This window comes from Mauremys reevesii, linkage group 14 (assembly GCF_016161935.1).
Source record: "Mauremys reevesii isolate NIE-2019 linkage group 14, ASM1616193v1, whole genome shotgun sequence".
NCBI classification, from domain to species: domain Eukaryota; kingdom Metazoa; phylum Chordata; order Testudines; family Geoemydidae; genus Mauremys; species Mauremys reevesii.
In genome coordinates, this window is record NC_052636.1 from 16978214 (window position 1) to 16999498 (window position 21285).

The following is a 21285-nucleotide window of genomic DNA, read 5'->3' on the forward strand; positions in this document are numbered from 1 at the left end:
TGCTTTCATTGTCCCAAGGACACTCTGTCCAGCACGTGGCACAGAAAAACCTTAGAGTTCTGTCCATAGGCAGGTCCCCGCAGACCTTGCTGAGTCACAAGGTGTATCTGCCTTCTCTCAATGGGGCGATTGTAGAGCTGATGGTCCTTAATGGGCCATTAAGCAGGCGAGGCAGAACTGACACCAACTTATCTGGGGTGTTCCCCAGAAGCAGAGCACAAGTTTGAAATACAGGCAGCATAGAGCCAATATTCATAACGTCAACAACAAAAATGATACACATCTAGAGATGGCATCATTATAATCAGCCAATCAGAACCTCTCCATAGACCCCTTACACGACAACCTTTCTACAATATTGGCTGCAAATATAGAACAGTGGTCGCAACGGTGATCTATACAGTTACAGATTATGTCAATAACGTCACAGGAGGTGACATGGCATCAGTGAGAATGATACTGGAATACTGCTTCCAGTTTTGGTGTCCTCGTTTGAAAAAGATGTTGTGAAATTGGAACTGGGGCAGCAAAGAGCCACCAAAGGTTCTGAGGACCGGAGAAAAATGCCTTCCAGGGAGCTATTGAAAGAGCTCAACCTGTTTAGCTTATCAAAAGAAGATTGAAAGGTGACTTCATTGAAGTGCCTTAATGGAGAGAAAAGATTGGGTATTAAAGGGCTCTTTAATCTAGCAGAGAAAGGAATAACAAGACCCAATGGCTGGAAGATGAAAACAGACACATTTGTATTACAACTAAGGCACAAATATTCAACAGCGAGGATGATTCATCCCAGGAACAAGCTACCAAGGAAAGTGGTGGATTCTCCATCTCTTGATGTCATTTCATGAAGACTAGATGCCTTTCTGGAATGTGTTTGCCCCAAAAGTAGCTCTTGTGTCATACGGGAGGCCTGTGATATGCAGGGGGTCAGATTAGATGCTCTAATAGTCTCTTCTGGCCAGAAAGTTGACTAATTTCTAAAAAACTGAGTATAGCAGTGGGAGCAGCATCTGATGTTTCCCTGTCTAGCCGGCTTGCTGCCTAGACCGAACGCTCCTTGAGTGGGGTGATCCACAGGGAGTAGCTCAAACCTCCAAAGTGCCTGGCCAGGGGCAGGACATTGGCACAGCAAGGGAGGGGTGTGGCAGTGACATCACAAAGGCCTTTTGCAGGACCTCAGCCTATTGGTCCAAGGTGGTGGGGAGATGGTGACCTCACAGAGAGATGCTGACATCAGCCAGGCAGGACAGGGGCGAGGGGCCAGGGAAACCTCAGAGACCCCTGTGGCTTTGCTGCAGCAAGTCTCCTTCTCCAGGTCTCTCTTTGAGGACAGAGAGTATTCGGGTTCACGGAAGTGAGCGCCAGGAGGAACCTCTTTCGAGTTTTCTCCTTCCCTTGTAGTGATTTTACTAGAAAACAGCCGTCCCTGTTTAGAAGGTAAGAGCCTCCTCGAGGTGTGAAACCTGTTCAGTCTGATCCATCTGTTGCGGGGCAGTGCTCTGCAGTTCCCACTGTGGAAGGTCCACCCAAAAATGTGGGGCTGAAATAGTGCTCGGGCAGTGATCCCCACTAGTGACCTGGGCCATCCTTTGGGCTCTCTGGTGAGAACCCTCAGCCTCCCGTCCTCAGTCTCTACCCTGATTGGCTCAGCAGGGGGTTATTGACAGGGAGGAGACTCAGGTCTTGTTGTTCTCTTTTAAGACCAAGGAAATACGTCAGAACCAGTTCTATGTTTGATGAATTTTGCTGTTCTCTGCATTAATGGTCTCTGAGCAGTTCATGATTCTCTCTGACATTGTAGTTCTCCTCAAATACTTGCTGAATAATTACTGTCACTGTTGTTGGTCTGGACCTCATCACAGAGCACTTTATTCAGGTCATTCAATGTCTGAAATTCAAGATCTGATGGTTAGTTTGTAAAAGCAGCAGAGAGTCCTGTGGCACCTTATAGACTAGCAGATGTTTTGGAGCATGAGCTTTTGTGGGTGAATACCCACTTCGTCGGATGCATGTAGTGGAAATTTCCAGCGGCAGGTATATTGAAAATCAGGGCTCTTGGGTCTTATTCCCAACTCTGTCCCTGACTGGCTGTGTGACCTCAGACAAGTCAATTCTCCTTTCTCAGACTTAGCTTCTCCCTCTTTCGAGTAGGGATAATAATGATCCGCTCCTGCCTACCTCACAGTGTGTGGAGGCAGGGCCGGCTCTAGGTTTTTTGCCGCCCCAAGGAAAAAAAATTTGGCTGCCCCCACCCCAGTCCTGGCCTCCCCCCACAACCCTTGCTGCCCGAGCCCTGGGCTCTGCCCCCCCACACACCCCTGCCGCCCCAGCTCTGGGCCACGCCCCCACCTGCACCCTCCTGCCGCCCCAGCCCTGGGCTCTGCTGCCCCCACCTGCACCCCCCCTGCCGCCCCAGCTTTGGGCCTTCCCCCCACCTGCAGCCCCCTGCCGCCCCAGCCCTGGGCTGCCCCTTCCCCACCAGTGCTCCCCCCCACACACCCTCTGCTGCCCCAGCCCTGGACTCCCCCCACACACCTGCACCCTCCTTCTGCCCCAGCCCTGGGTCACTGGTAACTTGCTCCCAGGGTGGGTCATTCAGCAGGAATTTTGGATGTGCACAGAACACAGACAGAACTGGTTCCCGCATGGAAAAGTTGAGGTGCCTTTATTATTCTTTGTTTCTATGGGGAATTTGCCAGTGCAATATCACTGTCTTCCTTTTAAACAAACAAAACTAGAAAAAAAATGGCAATGGCTGTTGAAAATAGCAATTCCAGTCCTAAAAACCACTGGGAAGCATTTCTTGCTCAATTTTATCTAGTAGGATGCCCCTGGAACAAATGGGAGAGAGAAACCTGCATCACTGAAAGTGCAGCCATGGAGACACCACACAGCAGCCTTGCCTAGCAGGGGCAGGGGGGCAAGAAGGGACATCATCCGAGCTCCCTGCATCCAGGTCACTTTCCTCAGCTGGGCTGCGTCAGGGGAGGGCAGAGAGCAGCAGCTTCTGATGCTCCCCTCACAGCCCAGCCCAGGTGGGGAAAGTGACCAGGATGCAGGGAGCACATAGTGCTGCTCCTCGCTCCCCCCACCCTCTGTGGGGCCACGGAGGAGCACTGGGGCAGGGGAGAGCAGTGAGCACCTTTGCACGGCCACACGGTGCCCTTTGACCCCCTGGAGCCCTGGGCGGCTGCCGGGGGCCCCACCCCTAAGGCCGGCCGGGCTCCCCAGCACGAACAGCAGAGACACAGGGAGACTGGCCACCCACTGAGCAGAGGTAGCCTGGGCGGCTCATAATGGAGGCTCGGGGGGGCTCAGCCTCCCCAAACCTTGCGTTGCCAAGGAGACAGTGGGGCCCATGACTAGGGGCCCTGGCCAAATTGGGCCCCCCTGGGAAAGTCTCCCCCATGTCAGCCGCAGGGCTGGAGGAGCTCCCACTCCCTGCTACGGCCCGGGTGCTGCAGCAGGGGCACAGAGCGTCTCTGGTCTGGGGGCCGCAGCGGGGCTGGGTAACGGAGTGACAGGGTGGGGCCAGTGGGGGAAGGGGTGGAACAGAGGTGACAGTGGGTGGGGCCGTGGGTGGAAGGTGTGGAAGGGGGCGGAGCCACACACAGAAGTGGGGGGGGCAGGGTTCCGGTGCTGGGGCCCCCGCACTTGTTCTCCCTTTCCCTGGGCTTTGGCATCACCAGCCCCTGCTTAGCGAGTAGGGGTCAGTGGTCCCCAAAATGTGGGGCAGGACTCCTAGGGGGACACAGAGGAAGATTGATGGGGGCACCTCAGGGCCTGAGCCAGCCCCCATGGAGGGCAGGGAGGGAGCCCCACTCAGCCCCACTCTGTCCCAGCTCTTCCCCAACCCCCCCCCTCAGCCTGGGCCCCTGGCTCCCAGCCCGGCCTCAACCCCCTTACCCCTGTCCGCACCCCTCTCCCCAGAAAGCAACGGCCCCACTCCCAGCCCTGGTTCTCAACCGCGGCTTCCGAGGGGCCACAGCTATGGATACGAGGGCGCAGTGTGAAATGTTTGGGGCCCACTGGGTTAGGGTGACGTCCTCAATCACTTCTCTGCAGTCCATTGAAAGCAATTCCTCACCCACCCACCCCTCCGTCAGGACGGCCTAGGTACGTTCCGCTGCCCTTCACTCGTACAGGAAGGAGAATAACATTTCATTCCACTCAATCCTAAAGTGATTTGTTACCCACCACCATCCCAAACTGGTCATTTTGGGGAAGCGGCCCCACCATGCTGCATAGCTAGGCAGAGTAGGGGTGTCTGTGCAAACACGGCCTGTTCCTGAAGTCTTCCCCCAGCTCCTCACTAGATGTGAGGGGGGAGCTCATTCAGCCCCTGCTTATGCTTAGTATTGGGAACCTCCCTAGTGTCCCTATCTCTGCCGGCCTTAGATTTCTCCTCCTGTCCACTTCTTGACAGCTCGGATGAGGTGGCCGAGTCGTTAAGGTGATGGACTGCTAATCCATTGTGCTCTGCATGCATGGGTTTGAATCCTATCCTCATGGGATGCATTTAGTCTTCACCCTCCTTTATAGACAACCATCTCCCCCTTTGGTACAATGACAGACCCAGCAATGTTGCTTCTGTTACCCAAAATTGGGCCAGCTAGTAAGTGTAGGGAGGACTAATGACCCCCCACAGTTTGGCAGAAAGCAGCACATTTATTATATTGATAGCTAAGCTCAAAAGAAGGGATGGGGGGGTCACACTCACACTTGCATACTCACGCTCCCAGGACAGGCCTGGCACTGGAGATGTCAGGATCCTTTAGGGTAAGTGTCCCCCAGCGCCGCAATGGATGGTGCGATGAAGGTAAGTCTTCCTGAGGCACGATGGAATGTAACACAGCGAACCACTGGCCAGGCGGTCGGGGCGAAGGGCATTCACTGGAGGTACAAGCTTGTGAGTGACTCCTGAGCACAGGGCCCCTTCCCCTTTTAAGGACCTGCTCCTCATGGCCTGCGACTGGAGATGACTTGGCTGCATCTGGTGGGTCACACTCCACCTCAGCCAGTGTCCATGCAGGGTCCCTGCTCTGGGTGTGCGAGTGCTGCCTAATGAGAGTCCCAGACACCTTGTCTATCTAGGAGCTCTTCTGCTCTGCCAGCTGTTCAACCAGCCCCTTCATCCCACAAGCATTGCAGGAGGGGAGGGGAGGGGGGGGAGAGGGAAAGCCACTTCACAGGCATTCAGAGAGGGAGAGGAGATGGGGCGGGGGAGGGGGGAGTGTAACAGACCTTTTGGGCATACAGGTGATACGCAGCACACAGATCACTGCTGCTCCTACAACAGGGTAAGTTCTCAAGCAGCATGTTTCTTACTCTGCCCATTGGTCAGTTTTGATGATTATCGATGGAAATATTTTGCCATTGGGTTGTGTGTTTACACAGAAATTGACATTTACCAACAAATACATAATTCTTCCAGTCCTGCCTAGTCTGCAGTTGGTGGGTTTAGAGGGACACATTCACTCTCCCCAGTCCCCATGCCAGGCCTGTGCTCTCAACTTCCCACACTGCTGGGATCCTTCCCTGGTCTCCCCCCAGACCACTGCCCCCCACCCCCACTTCTGGGATCCCCTCCCCACACTGTCCAAATCCCCTGCTGGCAGGATCCCTTCCTGTTCCTTTCATTTCCTGTCTCCACTCTGGGTGAAAGCTCTGCACGGTTCCCACAGCAGAAGTTGAACCCAGGCCCCCTGGGTGAAAACCAGGAATCCTGACCACTAGCCCATATGGGACTATTGGTGCATCTGACGAAGTGGGGATTCACCCACGAAAGCTCCTGCTCCAATACGTTTGTTAGTCTATAAGGCGCCACAGGACTCTTTGCTGCTGTTATTACTACAACTCTAAGCAAGGCCTGCACAACATACGGGCCGCGGGCCGCATGCCTCACACATTCTAAATCCCTCGCACATGGCGCTCTGGGGGCAGCCCAGAGCCCTTTGAATCTCAGCTGCGGCCGGGAGTCAGAGGGCTCTGGGCTGCCCACAGCGGCGGAGAGCATAGAGCCCTTTAAATTCCAGCCGTGGCCAGGAATCAAAAGGCTCTGGGTTGCCCGCAGCAGCGGAGAGCGTAGAGCCCTTTAAATCCCAGCCGTGGCCGGGAATCAAAAGGCTCTGGGTTGCCCGCGGCAGGGAGCCCAGAGCCCTTTAAATCTCAGCCGCAGCCAGGAATTAAAAGGCTCTGGGTTGCCCGCAGCGGCGGGGAGCCCAGAGCCCATTAAATCCCAACTGCGGCTGGGAATCAAAAGGCTCTAGGTTGCCCGCAGCCGCGGGGATCCCAGAGCCCTTTGAATCTCAGCCGCGGCCGGGAGTCAGAGGGCTCTGGGCTGCCCGCAGAGATTCCCAGCCGTGGCTGGGATTTAAAGGGCTCAGGGCTCCCCACGGCTGCGGGCAGCCCAGAGCTGTTTGAATCCCGGCATGCAGCTGCTGTTTGCCCCCTCCCCGGACCTCTGCCCCAACTGCCCCCCAGGACCCCACCCCCTATCTAACTGCTGCTGCTCCTTGTCCCCCGATTGCTCCCTCCCAAGACCCCTGCTCGAACTGCCAGTCGGGACCACAGCCCCTATCTAAGTCTCCCTTCTCCTTGTCCCCAACTGCCCCCTCCAACTTTCCCCCAGACCCCACCCCCTACCTGTCCCCTGGGACTCCCATGCCTATCCAACTGCTGCCTGTCCCTTGACTGCCCCCTGGAACTCCCTACCCCATCTCCAACCCCCAGCCCCCATAACGTGGCACACAGACCAGCGTGTCTGGTTCCATGCAGCTCCAGACACATTGCTGCCATGCTCCCCCATGGAGCCCACAGGCCCCACCCAGAGCACCTGCCTTCCAGATTTGAACACCTCAAAATTCAGGAGTGCTCAAGCTCAGTTTGGGCAGCTGTTACGTCATTTCTCCCAAATTAAATATACTGATCCACTGTAACTTGCTGTAGAAAAAGCAGGATAAAATTGAGCAAGAAATGCTTATTAGCACTGGAATTGCTATTTTCAACAGCCATTGCCTTTTTGTTTGTTTCAGGAAGACAGTGATATTGCATAGGAAAATTCCCCAGAGAAAGAAAGAGTGGAACAAAAGAATAATAAAGGCACCTCAACTTTTCCTCATTTATGGAGGACAGTTTTATAATATGCATCCAGATCTCCACCAATCACACAAGCTGAAAATTGTTCCACTTTACTGCAGCTCTGTAACCATATGGGAACCAATCCTGTCTGTGTTTTGTGCACATCCAAAATTCCTGCTGAATGACCTGCCCTGGGAGCGTTACCAGTGACCCAGGGCTGGGGAGGCAGGAGGTGTGGGGGAGGCACTGGTGGGGGAGCCCAGTGCTGGGGCATCAGCAGGGTGGGGGGAGGGCACTGGTGGGGAGGAAAGGGGGAAGCCCAGCGCTGGGGCGGCAGGGGGTGTGGGTCATTGGGGGAGAGCCCAGGATTGGGGCAGCAGGGGAGTACAGGGGGGAGCCCAGGGCTGGGACTGGGGGCAGCCAAATTTTATTTTGCTTGGGGCAGCAAAAAGCCTAGAGCCGGCCCTGCCAGGTTCCCCCAGCCACCGGATCCCCGAGCCCTTTAATTTGACCCTGAGGGCTCCCAGCCACCTCTTCAGCTGGGAGCCCCCGGTTGATTTAAAATAAAGTATCACCTCCCCACCCCCAACCTTCCTTTTTGGCCCACAGCTGTTTTGGTGGGACAGCGCTGGGGAAGGAGGGTTTGTTTCTGCAGGGCTGGACGGCCCTGGGGTGGGGTGTTGCTGCGGGGCCGGGAGGTTTTGGCCCTCGGCTGTTTTCTTTGGAGGAATGTGGCCCTTGCCGCTTTACGAGTTGTGCAGGCCTGCTCTAATGGTCTCTTCTGGCCATAAAGTCGACTAATTTCTGAAAAACTGAGTGTAGCATTGGGAGCAGCGTCTGATGTTTCCCTGTCTAGCCGGCTTGCTGCCTAGAACGAACGCTCCTTGAGTGGGGTGATCCCCAGGGAGTAGCTCAAACCTGCAAAGTGCCTGGCCAGGGGCAGGACATTGGCCCAGCAAGGGAGGGGTGTGGCAGTGACATCACAAAGGCCTTTTGCAGGACCTCAGCCTATTGGTCCAAGGTGGTGGGGAGGTGGTGACCTCACAGAGAGATGATGACATCAGCCAGGCAGGATGGGGCGAGGGGCCAGGGAAACCTCAGAGACCCCTGTGGCTTTGCTGCAGCAAGTCTCCTTCTCCGGGTCTCTCTTTGAGGACTGAGAGAGTATTCGGGTTCACGGACGTGAGCGCCAGGAGGAACCTCTTTCGAGTTTTCTCCTTCCCTTTTCCTGATTTTACTAGAAAACAGCCGTCCCTGTTTAGAAGGTAAGAGCCTCCTGGAGGTTTGAAACCTGTTCAGTCTGATCTATCTGGTGACAGTTGAATTCTAGGCATGGAAAACACGAGCTTAAAGAGGCAGAATTTTATTTCGCACCTGGGATTTTGTCCCTTAGAATCACCGGGGACATTAGGGTTTCTCCTTTTTGTTTCACCTTTTCCCCCATCCATCCATCCCTCCTTTCGCTTCGTCTCTTGCTTATTTTGTTCTTTCTCCTGTTCCCCTCCCAACACCGGGAGGGAGGGGTGTGTGTGTGTGTGTGTGTTGCGGGGGAGTGCTCTGCAGCTCCCACTGTGGGAGGTCCACCCAAAACTGTGGGGCTGAAATAGTGCTCAGGCAGTCAGGGCCGGATTAACCTTCTGTGGGTCCCAGCACCAAACATATTTGTAGGCCCCTATGTAGTCACTGTGGGCTCCGAGTGTGAGCCTGGTGGGGCAGTGCCATTGGTGCCATAGCCTACCCGGTACTGAACCTCAGAGACATTTTTCATTTTGATCACACACCCCTACATGACTATATGCATTGCCATACACAGCTCCCTCAGCCCCCGGTTTTCTTATTGAGCTGTACACCCATGTGGGTTTACTAGTGTCCACAGTGAGCAGAACTTTCATAGTGATCAAGGAAACTCCCCACAGATTTATCTCCTTCCTCATTCAGACCTTGTCTAGCCATGTCTCCAGTACCCCCCGTGTCACTAGTCACGGCATGTGGTCCTAGTCTCAGCTCAGTTCTAAAGCCAGCAGACACCTGATCAGTTCTGACAGATCCCTCCCCGCAGCCCCCATCCTGCCAAGTGAGCCAGACACCCGCAAACACCATCTCCCCAAGGTCAGGACTTAGCCCTTGGGAATCTGAAGCCACCAGCCTCTCTCCCTCTGCTCCCATCTACATGCTAGTCTGCTACCTGGTCACCACCACCTCTCCCCATACTTGTTTCCTTTCTACTTTGGACATGCTCCCTCCCAACTGGAAGCTCCCTCTGCCAGCCTGACCTGCTCCCTCCTTCCCTGCTCCCCCTGACATTCCTGTCCTACTGGTGACCTCTGTTCCTTGAGGTGAACTCCAGTGTCTTTAGCTGCTCTAGCTTAATGGCCCCAGTAGTCACAGAGCCACCTGCAGCTTCTCTGGCTACAGCCATGGGGCCAGTTCCCAGAGGCCAGCCTTAGCCAGCTGCAGCTACTAGCCGCAGGAGGGGTGGCAATGCCAGGGCTGAGCCTGCTTGAACCTTGCAATGGCTGCACTAGGGACTCTAAATCCTCAGCCCTGGCCGAGGCAGCTGCAGACTCTGGAGTTAGGCACTTCCCTCCTCTAGGCCATGGCTTTAAATACCTGAGATTCCATCACCTGCAGCAGAGGCCACCAAATCCCACGCCCCCCTCAGCCAGCACCTAGTTGTGCAGAAAGTGCAGCCTGAGTGATTTTGGAGGCTGGGGTGGCAGGAGGTTCCCGTCCCTGAGCAGCAGCTCTGCAACAAGCTCACGTGCTTCCCAGTTGGGACATTAGCCGTTACTGACAAGGCTTGTCTCTGATCTTTTTTTTATCTCATTGTTAGGTGTGAGAAGTATGAACTGTTCAATAGGTTCCATTAGTTGGTTAATAAGATGTTTATGAAGTAAATCACTGGCTTTAAAATAAGATCCAATCTGGAGCATATGAACTATTGACCCCTGGACTTCAGCTCTGAGAGGGGACTTGTTTACCATCAGGGGACAGGCTCAAACCAGTCCAAACCGGTTTTTCCCGCCAAAACCAGCCCTCAGCGTTCCATCTCCTCAGCACTTTTCCCACCACAGAAGTGATATAAGGACGTGCTCAGTGCCTGCGTGGGGCCGTCCCCCCCCCCAGCGACGGCCCCTCCACGGTCGGGTCTTCCCAGTGCTCCCGAGCCGGAGAGTGACGAGCCCCCTCGGTCCCGCCGTGAGACTGAGGAACAGGAGGCCTGTCACCCCCATTCCTGCCGTCCTGCATCCCTGGTGTCCAGCCTCCCACGGAGCCCCCGGGGAGTGAGAGACCCGGGGGGGGGGGCACTGGGGCTGGGCAGGAAAGTGACTGTGCCCCAGGGAACCTGGGAGAAGCCTCAGAGCTGCCTCAGCCCCAGTGGGATTTGGGGGGCAGAGACTGGGGTCTGGCAGGGGATTCCTGTGGTGTGGGGGAGATGGGGGGTGTCAGGCAGGGAGGGGAGAAGCTGGAGTTGTGGGGGGGGGTCAGTGGGACGCGGGGGGGGGGGGTTGAACTGTCTCTGTGCAGCCAGGAAATTCCCGGGGGGGGGAGTGGCGGGCGGGCAAAGGGGGGAGGTGAGTTAATTGGATCCTGTCCCTGTTTGTGCCACTTGCCTCTCGCCCCTGATACAAATTCTCTCTAGTTCTGCCCCTTTTCTCGCTCAGTGTCTCACACGGGGCTATAAAATCTGGGGCGATTTTCCCCCTTTCCCCTCCAATGATCAGCTCTCCCGTCTCCCCCAATTTCCCCCGTTCTCCCCATGAGTCTCAAGCGTCAGTTTAAAATCTTCTCTAGTGAGGGGCATTTTCCCACCCATTTGATCTGCAGCGATTTGTCCTTGTTTAGGTGGGAAATTGTTGCCCTGAGTCATTCCCCAGCACATGGCTGCCCCTGGAGTGGGGGTGGGATGGCTCAGTGGTTGGAGCACTGGCCTGCTAAACCCAGGGCTGGGAGCTGACTCCTTGCGGGGGCCATTTGGGGATTTAGTTGGGGATTGGTCCTGCTTTGAGCAGGGGGTTGGACTAGAAACCTCCTGAGGTCCCTTCCAGCCCTGATAGTCTATGAGATGCCGGGTCTCTGCCAGGGCAGGGAAGGGAGGCGCACGTGTCCCCCATGGGGACTGCCCAGACCCCCGTTTCCCAATCCCAGTTGCTGCCCCCTAACTACCAACACAGTTGCCCCCAACCATCAGTTGCCAGTCACCCGCCCGTCCCCCACTGCTGCCCCTTTCCCTCATCCAGGGACCTTCCAGCTCCCCCTCCCCCTCCCTTTTAATCAGCTCCTCAAAGGGCTCCCTGCTGCCCATGGGAATGGTGGGGGTGGGGGGAACCATCACTTTGTGTTTATGTATTGGACAGTCGTATAAAATCCAGTCCAACAGTCCCCCTTTTCCACTAGATCGTTAACAACAATATAAAATCCCCTCAGATCTTGATGTTTTTCTCTCATGTTATCAAATACGCAGTTTGTGACACATTTGCTTTGCAAATCTCAAAGATTCATATAAAATAACCTAAACGTTTGCCCCACTGCTCTCTAGTTGTCTATTTCTAATTGAATATGCCCTGAGATTTTTCCCCTGTCTCTCTAATTATAAAATACTAAGAAAATCTCAGATTTACACCTTTTCTCAGATTCTTGAACCTGGATATAAAATGTTTGCAAATGTTGCCCATTTCCTCTTTATTCATTTATCAAATATTGATGTGAAACACTCAGATTTTGCCTCCTATCAACAACTGATATAAAATCCCTCTGATTTTCCACTTGTGTCTCTATAATTTGCAAAATGGATCCAAAATCTCTCAGATTTCCACCCTTTCTCTTTCATTTCTGAATGTTGCTCTCAAAGCTCAGGTTTTGCCTCTTTCTATCTCATTATCAAATGTCAGTTAAAAATCCTCTCAGGTTTGGGGCTATTCCCCGTGTTTCTAAATCCCAGCAACTTCTTCCTTCGAGGGAACCTGTTGCCCTGAGTTCTTCTCCATCCTGGAGGTCGCAGGGGGTTAAATTGCCCAGAGATCATCTTTCCCGTCTTCTTTGAGAATCATTTGTTCCCTCCTTTACCTCTGTTAAAATGTTTGCCGAAGAAAGAGACCAGCCAGATATTTAATACCCATCAAAGCCAGAGGCCTCCCCCTGTTTGGGGATCAGTGGTTCCCAGCAGGTAACGGGAGAGTTGGCTGGACCCTTTTCTTTTCTCCAGCTGGCACGGGATGAGGAGGTCACTCTGAGTGCAGTCTGGGTCCAGAAGTATCCCAAACCCCATGGCAAATGGCCTCTGTGAGGGGTTGATTCCTGCAGTGCTAAGATGCAGCCACCTCTGGGGTGGATCCAGGTGGCCATTATTTGCTAGTGACAGGCATGGACATTTCTTACCATTTTGTCCCTCCAGGCCTTCCATACTCCAGTTCCAGAGACATCCCCAGGGCTCCTCTGCCTGTGTGAGTGGCCAGCAGGGGCGGTGGTCACTTTCTATCCACTTCTCAGGCACTGTGAGGTAACAGTGTTGCTGGGTGGGGTGGGGCTGTGGGGAGATAGCAGCTGAAGGGGGATTGTGGTGGGGGAGGCCTCTGGGTGGCTGGGCAGGGGGTACCCTAGTGAGGTTGGTGGGTTCTGGAGATTTGGGGTTTCAGGGGGTGGTTGTGATGTGCCCAGCCCTGAGGCTGTGGGTCCTGGAGGTGGGTATCGCTGGGAGCCTGTTGGCTGCAGAACAGCCGGGGTGGGCGTCTCTTGGGGAGGCGGGACAGGGGGTTAGAGGAGCCTGGTGCTGTGCCAGGGGCTCTGTCTGGGCTTCCCCGCAGACTCCTGGGATCGCTGCCATGCCCAGTGCACAGCGTGTGGGTCGGAGAACCCCCGGCGCTAGGCCAGGGGGGGCCCCTGTATGGCATCAGGGTACCCCGCCGGGGGGAGGAGGGGGTGCCAGGCAAAGGGCAGGGCAGATCCTGCTGGTGGGGGGGGAGTCCTAGGCAGTCAGTGAGGGACTGAGTTCCCAGTGGGGGTCCCTTTTGGGGGGTCTCTGGCTGTTGGGGTCTCTTGGTGGGGGGAACCCTTTGGGATTCCCAACCTGGCAATGAAGGTCTGGTGGGGGTTCTCTGGCCGGTGGGGCTCTGAGGGGTATCTGAGGTCCCTGGCCAGGGACTCTGGGGGCTGGGTCCCAGGGAATATCTGGGGGTGGGGGCTGGCTGGGGCTCTGGGGGCTGCTCCTGACCTCGCTTCTTCTCCCTGATTAGCTTATGCCAGAATCCTGGCTCCAAGCACTGCCCGACATTCCCCGGCCAGGCCCAGTCACTGTGATAACTTTCTAGCCACTTATCAGACACTGTGAGGTGAAATCACAGATTTTTGCTCTTCTCCCCTCTTGAAAACTGCAGGAACTTCCAGTTCCATTGTCCTAGATTGTCCAGTCCATTGTCCAGTCCTTGTCCTGGATCTGTGGGGTGAGGGAGGTGGGAAGGGGGTCAGCACTGCCACACAATGGTCTCTTCCACAGCGTTCTGGACTCATTCTTTCTGAACTCTGGTTTCATTGAGACCATTGTTAATCCAGAGTCACTGTATGGAAAGACAAGGAGTGACTCCGGATGGACAGTGGGGCAAATGAGATCAGCAATTCTCCCTGTGAGGAGGGGCTCTCGTTAGCTGCTCTCCCCAGAGAGCTAAAGGAGGGAAGCTGCTCAAACGCTCTGTCCCTCTCTGCTCAGGATACTGGGGTTCAGCTTCCTGGGTCAGACGCTGCAGCCTCCATTGTGATCTGGGAGACCAGGCTTAGTAGCGGCTGCTCCAGTGGGGTTCTGTGCTGGGAAGTGACCTGAATTAAAGCTGCTTCTCTGCCTGGCCCAGGGATGACTTTCTCCAGCTGGTCCTAGCCCCCTAGGGCAGCCCTGGGCCCTATTAATACTAAATTCTGAGCCAGAGTCTCCAGGTAACTGACAGACCTCAGGGAAAGTGCTGGGGACTGGCAAGAAAGTGACTCTGCACAAACAGCCCCTCCTCATTTCTCCTCCCAGTAGCAATTGCCAGGAGAAAATCCAGCCATGGGAGAGCAAAGCCCCCAGGAATGGGACTGTCCCAGCCAGAGGGGCAGGGAGAGAGGACGGGGAAGGAGAGACTGAAAGGGGCAGTAGTAGAAATGAGGGGGGAGAGATTTCCAGTTCTCTAGTCCACCCAGATACATGTATTGCTGCATCCCTGGGCAGAACCACCTTCCAGTGGACAAAACAAGGATCAGACAGAGGAAAAGCCAGTTCCTGACTCCATATTCCCCCTGCTGGGGTGTGGCTGCCGTGGGGTCAGTGTCCGAGGGAATCCCCCACAGTGACTCCTTTGGTTCTGCTCTTTTCTAGCCTTGTGTTCAGAGACTTTGTTACGGGGTGAGGGGAGGGAGAAGGGAGGTTAAAAATGTGTCTGGGCTTAGCCTGGCAGGAGGGGCCAGATCTACATTGTAATAAACAGATTGAGCATTTCCCAGCATGGCAGGATCTAGGGTGTCTGTCTGCAGGGAAGGGGCCTGGGGGAATTCTGATGTGAAATTAACTAAAACCGGTTCTGAAATGCTCACAACTGCCCTTCTCCCCCAGACAGGTTGCAGAATGGCGTCCATGTTTTGCTCCAGCTCATCCCAGCCTGGCGTGGGACAGAGAAGAGAAATGGCTGCAGTGGAGCCAACTCAGGTAGAGATTATCGGGGGGTTGCTGGTGGGTTCCTGCTGGAGGAGAGGGAGAGCAAATACACCGGAGATGGGAAGGTTTGCACAGTCTGGTTTGGAGGTTGGAGCGGGGCAGGAAATTCACAGCGTGGGGAAAGGAGGAGGCCAGGGTGTGGCAAACCTGCTGGGAGTTATTTAATAAGTGGCCTAGATTCTAGGAACAGACCCAGGAGGTTCGGAGGCGGAAATGCCCTAATTTGTGAAGAAAGAAAATAGCCCACCTCCATGGAGCTAGTCAAACTGACCAGACTCCCAGTGCTGGAGCCTGAGCTCACTAACCAGCGGCTGCTGTGAGATATGAAAGGGGCACCCATGAGTCAGGCTTATTGGAGCTGCCTCTCCCTTCATATCTCGCTCCTCACAATGAGGAGGTTATTGGGCTTCCTACCAGGAGTTTTCCTGAACCCTGCTAGGGCTCCATCTCCTGTATCAGTGGGTGGCTAGTTGGTGTGTGATGGATCTGCTGGGAGAGACAAGGGGCTCTCTCTTCGTCCCGTCACCCTGGTATTTGCTGGATACGCTGAGCGGGGTGGGGGTGGGACTCTGTTGACTGCGATCCACCCAGAGCTTCCATTTGATTTGCTCCTCTCTGCCACAAATGGTGGGGCTGTGAGTGGGGAAAGAGGTCCTGAGTGTTGGACTCTTGCTCTTTCAGGGGCCGGTGACCTTCGAAGAGGTGGCTGTGCATTTCACCAGGGAAGAGTGGGCTCTGATGGACCCCGCTCAGAGAGCCCTCTACTGGGATGTCATGCAGGAGAACTATGAGAATGTGACCTCGCTGGGTAAGGGTTCCTGTTCCCTCTGTTCTTTCAAATGATACCTCACAAGCCATACTGTGTACAAAATTGATCATAATTTTCTAGAAGAGTGAACACAGGGGTGTAGACAGATACAGTGTCTGTGTGTGTGTGTGTGTGTGTTCCCAGCAGATATGTGGGTATTTCAATCCCTCACAAACATAGTGTTTGGCATCTTCAAGGACCTGGGGAACTGGTCCTGGGAATTCACTGGTTTACCAAGTGTGACACTGTATGGAATTGTGAGACATTTTGGTATTAATAATAAAATAATAATATAATCTGATAAAATTGCAATGAATCGTGCTAGTTATGCCATGTAAGGTGTCAGTGAAAATGTTATGATTTGCCAAGTATGATAATTTTGTTTCTATGTTTGTATCACCTTTGTATTGTGAGTTATAGATATGTAGGGTATATCTGTATTTCCAGACTTGTGCAGTGTTTCTGGGTGACACCCCCAGATATATTGGCATCAGCACTGCCCCCTGTTTGATGGCCCATTGAGAGTCATCAGCTGTATAATGAGCCCATGGAAAGGACCAAGGGGATACACCTATTGAGTCAGCAAGACATGCCGGGGTATGCCTGTGTAATGAGAACTTCAAGGCTTTTCCATGCCACGTGCTGTGAATCTTGTATTTGGGACACAGGAAGTACAAGCCACACGGCAAAAGGAATGTAAAGGGCAGCTGCATCATCTCCATTTTGTCTTCATTCCCCCTTCCTACCTCTGGAGCAACTCCTCTACAAACTGAACCCTGGAACAAAGGACTGAATAACCCATCCAAGCTGTGGATGTGTTCCAGACAGACTTTCACGCCAGCAACTCACCAATACTGCTAAGAACCTGATATATCCATTTTGGAATGTATCTGACTGCGTTCCCATTTAACTTCTTTCTGTCTTTCTTTCGTTTAAACCTTTAGTTTAGATGCTAAAGGATTGTCTGGAAGGATGGAATTTTGGGTAATATCCAAACCTATACTGACCTGGTGATGTGGCTGTGACCCTTTGGGGTCAGAGGAACACTTTGTTTATGTGAGCAGAGTTTTTAAATAACCTCTCACTGTACTGGACCTCGCTGCTGATTAGGAGCCAGAGAACTGGGATGGAATAAAGGGGGCCGTGTGATTTCTTTTTTCAGCTTCTCGATAACCCAGTTGGTGACTGGTCAGTGAGTTTAACTTCAGTGTTAACCAGCAGTTCTGGGAGCATCTGCTCTCCCTTTTTCAGCCTGCCCTAACTTTGGCATTTTCAGTGAGAACTGCCCCTGGCCCACCAGGCCACACTAAGCACTGAAGTTAAATTAATAGAATGTTTGTTTTTATGACCAAGTCTTATGAAATCAACTGAACTCCTTTGTTTTCTTTCATCTGAGCAGGGTTTCTAGTTTTCCAGCGTGATGTGATCTCCCAGCTGGAACAAGGGGAAGAGCCATGGGTCCCAGACCTCCAGGGTGCAGAGGAAAGAGAGATCCTGAGAACTCCTGCACAGGTGAGGAAACATTAAACCACCTCAGAATCTGTAAGTGCCTGAAGGAAACATCTGGAATGCCTAACAAAGCCCTTGGGAGGTCTCTCAGTTCATTATTGTCCCTAGCAGGGGTCGTATCATCAGGGTAAATATAGTTCATGGCTTCCTATAGATCCTAGCAGACACCAGGCAGTAGCTTCCTCCCTTCCCCCTGCGTATTTGGATGGGATGTGAAGGCTGAATTCATCCCCCTCCTCTCTCCTATTTGGGGGAAGAGTTTGGGGGAGTTCAGCTCCTGATTTTTATTTGACCTGTCTTCAGCACTTGTTTTTGTTTGGTCTTCCCCTTTCCATCCCTGTTTGAGGTTTCTGTCTCTGTCACAGCAGGTGATGCAATGGCATGTGAGAAAGAGGAGCAGAATTCTCAGCCTGAAAATGTTGAGCCAGTGGGTAAAAACAGAACATTATCGCAAAGATCAAAAGGAATGTGTCCAGGTGTCATGATCATGGATAATCCTGGGAGATTCAGCACAGACCAAAAACAGATGAAGGAAACCAGCCAGGGAAGAAAGTGGATAAATTTATTTCCTCTTGGGGAACTCAGAAGGTCCTCATGGAAACCACAACACAGCAGGATATCCTCAGCCGAAAGAGAAAAAATACATGCAGTGAGTGTGGGAAAAGCTTCACTCAAAGATCAGCCCTTTCTGTTCATCAGAGAATCCACGCAGGGGAAAGGCCCTTTGAATGCTGTGAGTGTGGGAAATGCTTCACTAGCAGCTCAAACCTTTCTCAACATCAGAGAATCCACACAGGAGAGAGGCCCTTTGAATGCCGTGAGTGTGGGAAATGCTTCACTAGCAGCTCAGACCTTTCTAAACATCAGAGAATCCACACAGGGGAAAGGCCCTTTGAATGCCATGAGTGTGGGAAAAGCTTCACTAGCAGCTCAGACCTTTCTAAACATCAGAGAATCCACACAGGGGAGAGGCCCTTTGAATGCAGTGAGTGTGGGAAAAGCTTCACTCAAAGATCAGCCCTTTCTAAACATCAGAGAATCCACACAGGGGACAGGCCCTATGAATGCACTGAGTGCGGGAAAACCTTCAATCGCAGTTCGCACCTTATTAGGCATCAAACAATCCACGGAGGAGAGAGGCCCTATGAATGCCGTGAGTGTGGAAAATGCTTCACTAGCAGCTCAAACCTTAGATTTAATTTACCCTGGTTCCTCAACTGTTGCTACAGCTCTAGTACCCATCAATCCAAAGACTGAGAGAAATGGAGAGTTCCAACCATTGTCCTTTTAGTATCTTATTGTTCCTCTCTCTGTTTTTTGTGCTGGCCTTTCTATTCTATCATTTTCTGCCTTTGTTTAGTGGTAACAGTTGGTTTCCATCACTCACGTTTATTTGTTTAAATCTCTATCCGTTGTTAAATAAATTTTTTTGCTTGTTCGATAACTGTACTCAGGTGCTGTGTGAGATACAGTAGCAATGGTCCACAGTAAAACTAGTAACCTGGGATACTTGGGGAAGAGAGGATCTGGGATTTCACCGAGTATCTGGTGATCCGGGCTGGACCCCAGAGGGGGACACATTGAAGTAACTCAGGGGTTAGGGTGGCTGCTGTAGCTCAGAGGAGGGTGCTTGAGTTCCAGCAGGCTGGTGAGTTTGGTCACTAACATCCAGCTGCCAAATGCAAAACTCCCTCTTCCTTGTGGCAGGTGGCAACAAGGAGACTCACAGCCCTCAGCACCCTGAGAGGGTCACAATGTGTCTCTATGTTGATCCACCTGTCAAATTCACACAGGGAAAGCGCCCGATAGCACAAAACTGCCCTATGAAATCATGGAACATGTGCTCTTCGCTCTGTGAAAGCATGTAAAGAATCCAAGCGCTGGAGGACAGGGTTTGGGTCCAGAGCGACCTAGACAAATTGGAGGATTGGGCCAAAAGAAATCTGAGGAGGTTCAACAAGGAGAAGTGCAGAGTCCTGCACTTAGGAGGAAGAATCCCAGGCACTGCCACAGACTGGGGACTGACTGAGTGAGGGGGGTTTCATAGCAGCCTTCAACTACCTGAAAGAGCAGCAGTGTGGGCTTTCTCCTGGCCACTTTTGCTGGGCTGGGCAGGCGTCCTGGAGGCCTTTCTAGAAGAGAATTGGGAACTGAGTTAGAAAAACCAATGTGAAAACCAGAACCTCAGGTTTAGACTCATTTATTTATAATATTAAATCTTCAATTCTAGTGTCACAGTCAATACAATTGCTTCAGCCTGATAGTTGCCCAAAGGAAACTTAACGTCTCTCAAGGGAGTGGAGAGAAAACACTTTTCAGAGTCCAAGAGAGACAAGGCGGGTGAGGGTAAGAGCTTGCAGAGGACCAACCTCTGTTGGTGAAAGAGCTGTGGAGATAACCCAACACCCTTCTTCAGTTCTGTGTAGCCTGGAAGGTCGTCTCCTCCATAACCAGCAGTTAGAACATAAGAACAGCCACACTGAGTCAGACCAGTTCATCTCACCCATTCTCCCGAAAGTGGCCAATGCCCGGCACCCCAGAGGACCCCTGGGACCAACATGGATACACCACCACCACAAACAAGGTTAAAAGTCAATGCACGGGGAAGAAGGATCTTGTGTTTCATTCCTTATGTCCTAGTCCCATCATGTGGCCATTTCCTTTTCTTCCTTTCTGTTAAAAGCTTTGGTGTTTTGCACAGAAACATTATTTCCCCAGGAGAGACCCAGGAGTGGGGGCTGCATTCCTGTACCAAACAGTCACTGGAAGGGGGCAGACAGAGGCCTTTAGGATGAGGCGTCCGTCACTGTCAAAAGATCATCTCCCTCCTGCAGGTCACTGGCAGCCTGAATTTGTTCCTTATCCTCCCAGAGTCTGGGGGCTGGAATCAGCACTACCCAGCCCCTCCGTATGTAGCAGGAACAAACACAAACCTGGTCTTTAAAACAAGCTGTCCCCTTCCTTCTCAGGAAAGATTTTTCTATGATTGAAGTTGAGCTTCAGTTCCGCTCTCCTAGGGCTGGGGCTGGTGTGGGGCCAGCTCCCAATGAGCTCTATTTTCACCTTTGCCCCCTTTCAGTCACACTGGGATGGTAACTCTGCTCCCAGCTGTCAGGCAGCTTCCAGCCCATCCACCCTACTCACTACCTCTGTGGTCATGTGTCACTCCCTCTGCCAGCACACAGAGTCTGCAGGAAAGCTACTCTTGCCAGATACATTGGTGGTATAGTGGTGTGTGTAGGTGCTTTCCAAGCAGTTGATCTGGGTTTGATTCCCAGCCAATGCAATAATGGCTTTTCTCTTTTGTTGTTTCCTCATCTGGAAGTGGTTTCATTTCAGTCACATTGTGTTACAATCACATTATCTATAGAATGAGACAATAAATGCGTCAAAGTCCAGCAGGTCATGCAGGTGCTGTGGTATGGCCCCTTTCTGAGGGCCTGGAACACCCATTGCACATCTTCCTCTCTCCACTGTTGAACAGCAGAGCTAATTTTGATTCCCTTAGGAGTCCATCTAGAGGCTGCTAAGCTGAATTCATGTTGGCCCAGTAGCCAGCACTGGGGCTCCCCTACTAAGAGCTAAAATCACTAAAAGAGCTGAACTTACTGAGCTGAGATCACTGAGTGCTGTATTAACTAGTGGGGGAGCCTGAAGATCTCTCGCTAAGCGGCTGGTAGAGTTGAGCAGTTGGCAGCGTGTTGGAGCAGCCCATGGAACAGTGAGCGGAGTGGAGCAGTTTGCGGAGATGGCTGGAGTGGCTCACGGGTCGGCTGGAGGAGCGGCACAGCTGGTGGAGTGGAGCAGCAGAACTCCACGGAGAGGTGGAGCAGTTGGCCCTGGCCCACGTAAGGTGCCCCTTAACACCCTGTGTGTGTCTCCCCACTCCATCTCCACCCGTGCTGGGGGGTAAAACTCTGCAGATAAACTTTTGAACTCGGGGGTGGCACTGACCAGAGACTTTCGGGTTGTTGGACTTTGGGGTGATTGGACTTAAGACCCTAAGGGGGAAAGGACAGTGCCAAACATACTTGGAGATGGGTTTTTGTTGCTTATGGTTTGTGTTATAATCCTATTTGTGGTGTTTCTCCAATGTGATGCCGCATTGTTTCCCTCCTTTATTAAAAGGATTTTGCTACACTCAGATTCCGTGCTTGCGAGAGGGGAAGTTTTGCCTCCTAGAGGCACCCGGGGGGTGGTATGTAAT

General features: G+C 52.9%; 1 protein-coding gene across 1 annotated transcript in view; it reads left to right on the plus strand.

Annotated features, from left to right (window-relative positions):
- Nucleotides 1-21285, plus strand: part of LOC120381547 (zinc finger protein 239-like) — a 77896-nt gene that overhangs the window by 46035 nt on the left and 10576 nt on the right. Inside the window, exon 3 of the mRNA XM_039499723.1 lies at nucleotides 17857-18188. Within this exon, the coding sequence (XP_039355657.1) occupies nucleotides 17857-18188 (332 nt within the window). The remainder of the gene's footprint in view (nucleotides 1-17856; nucleotides 18189-21285) is intronic.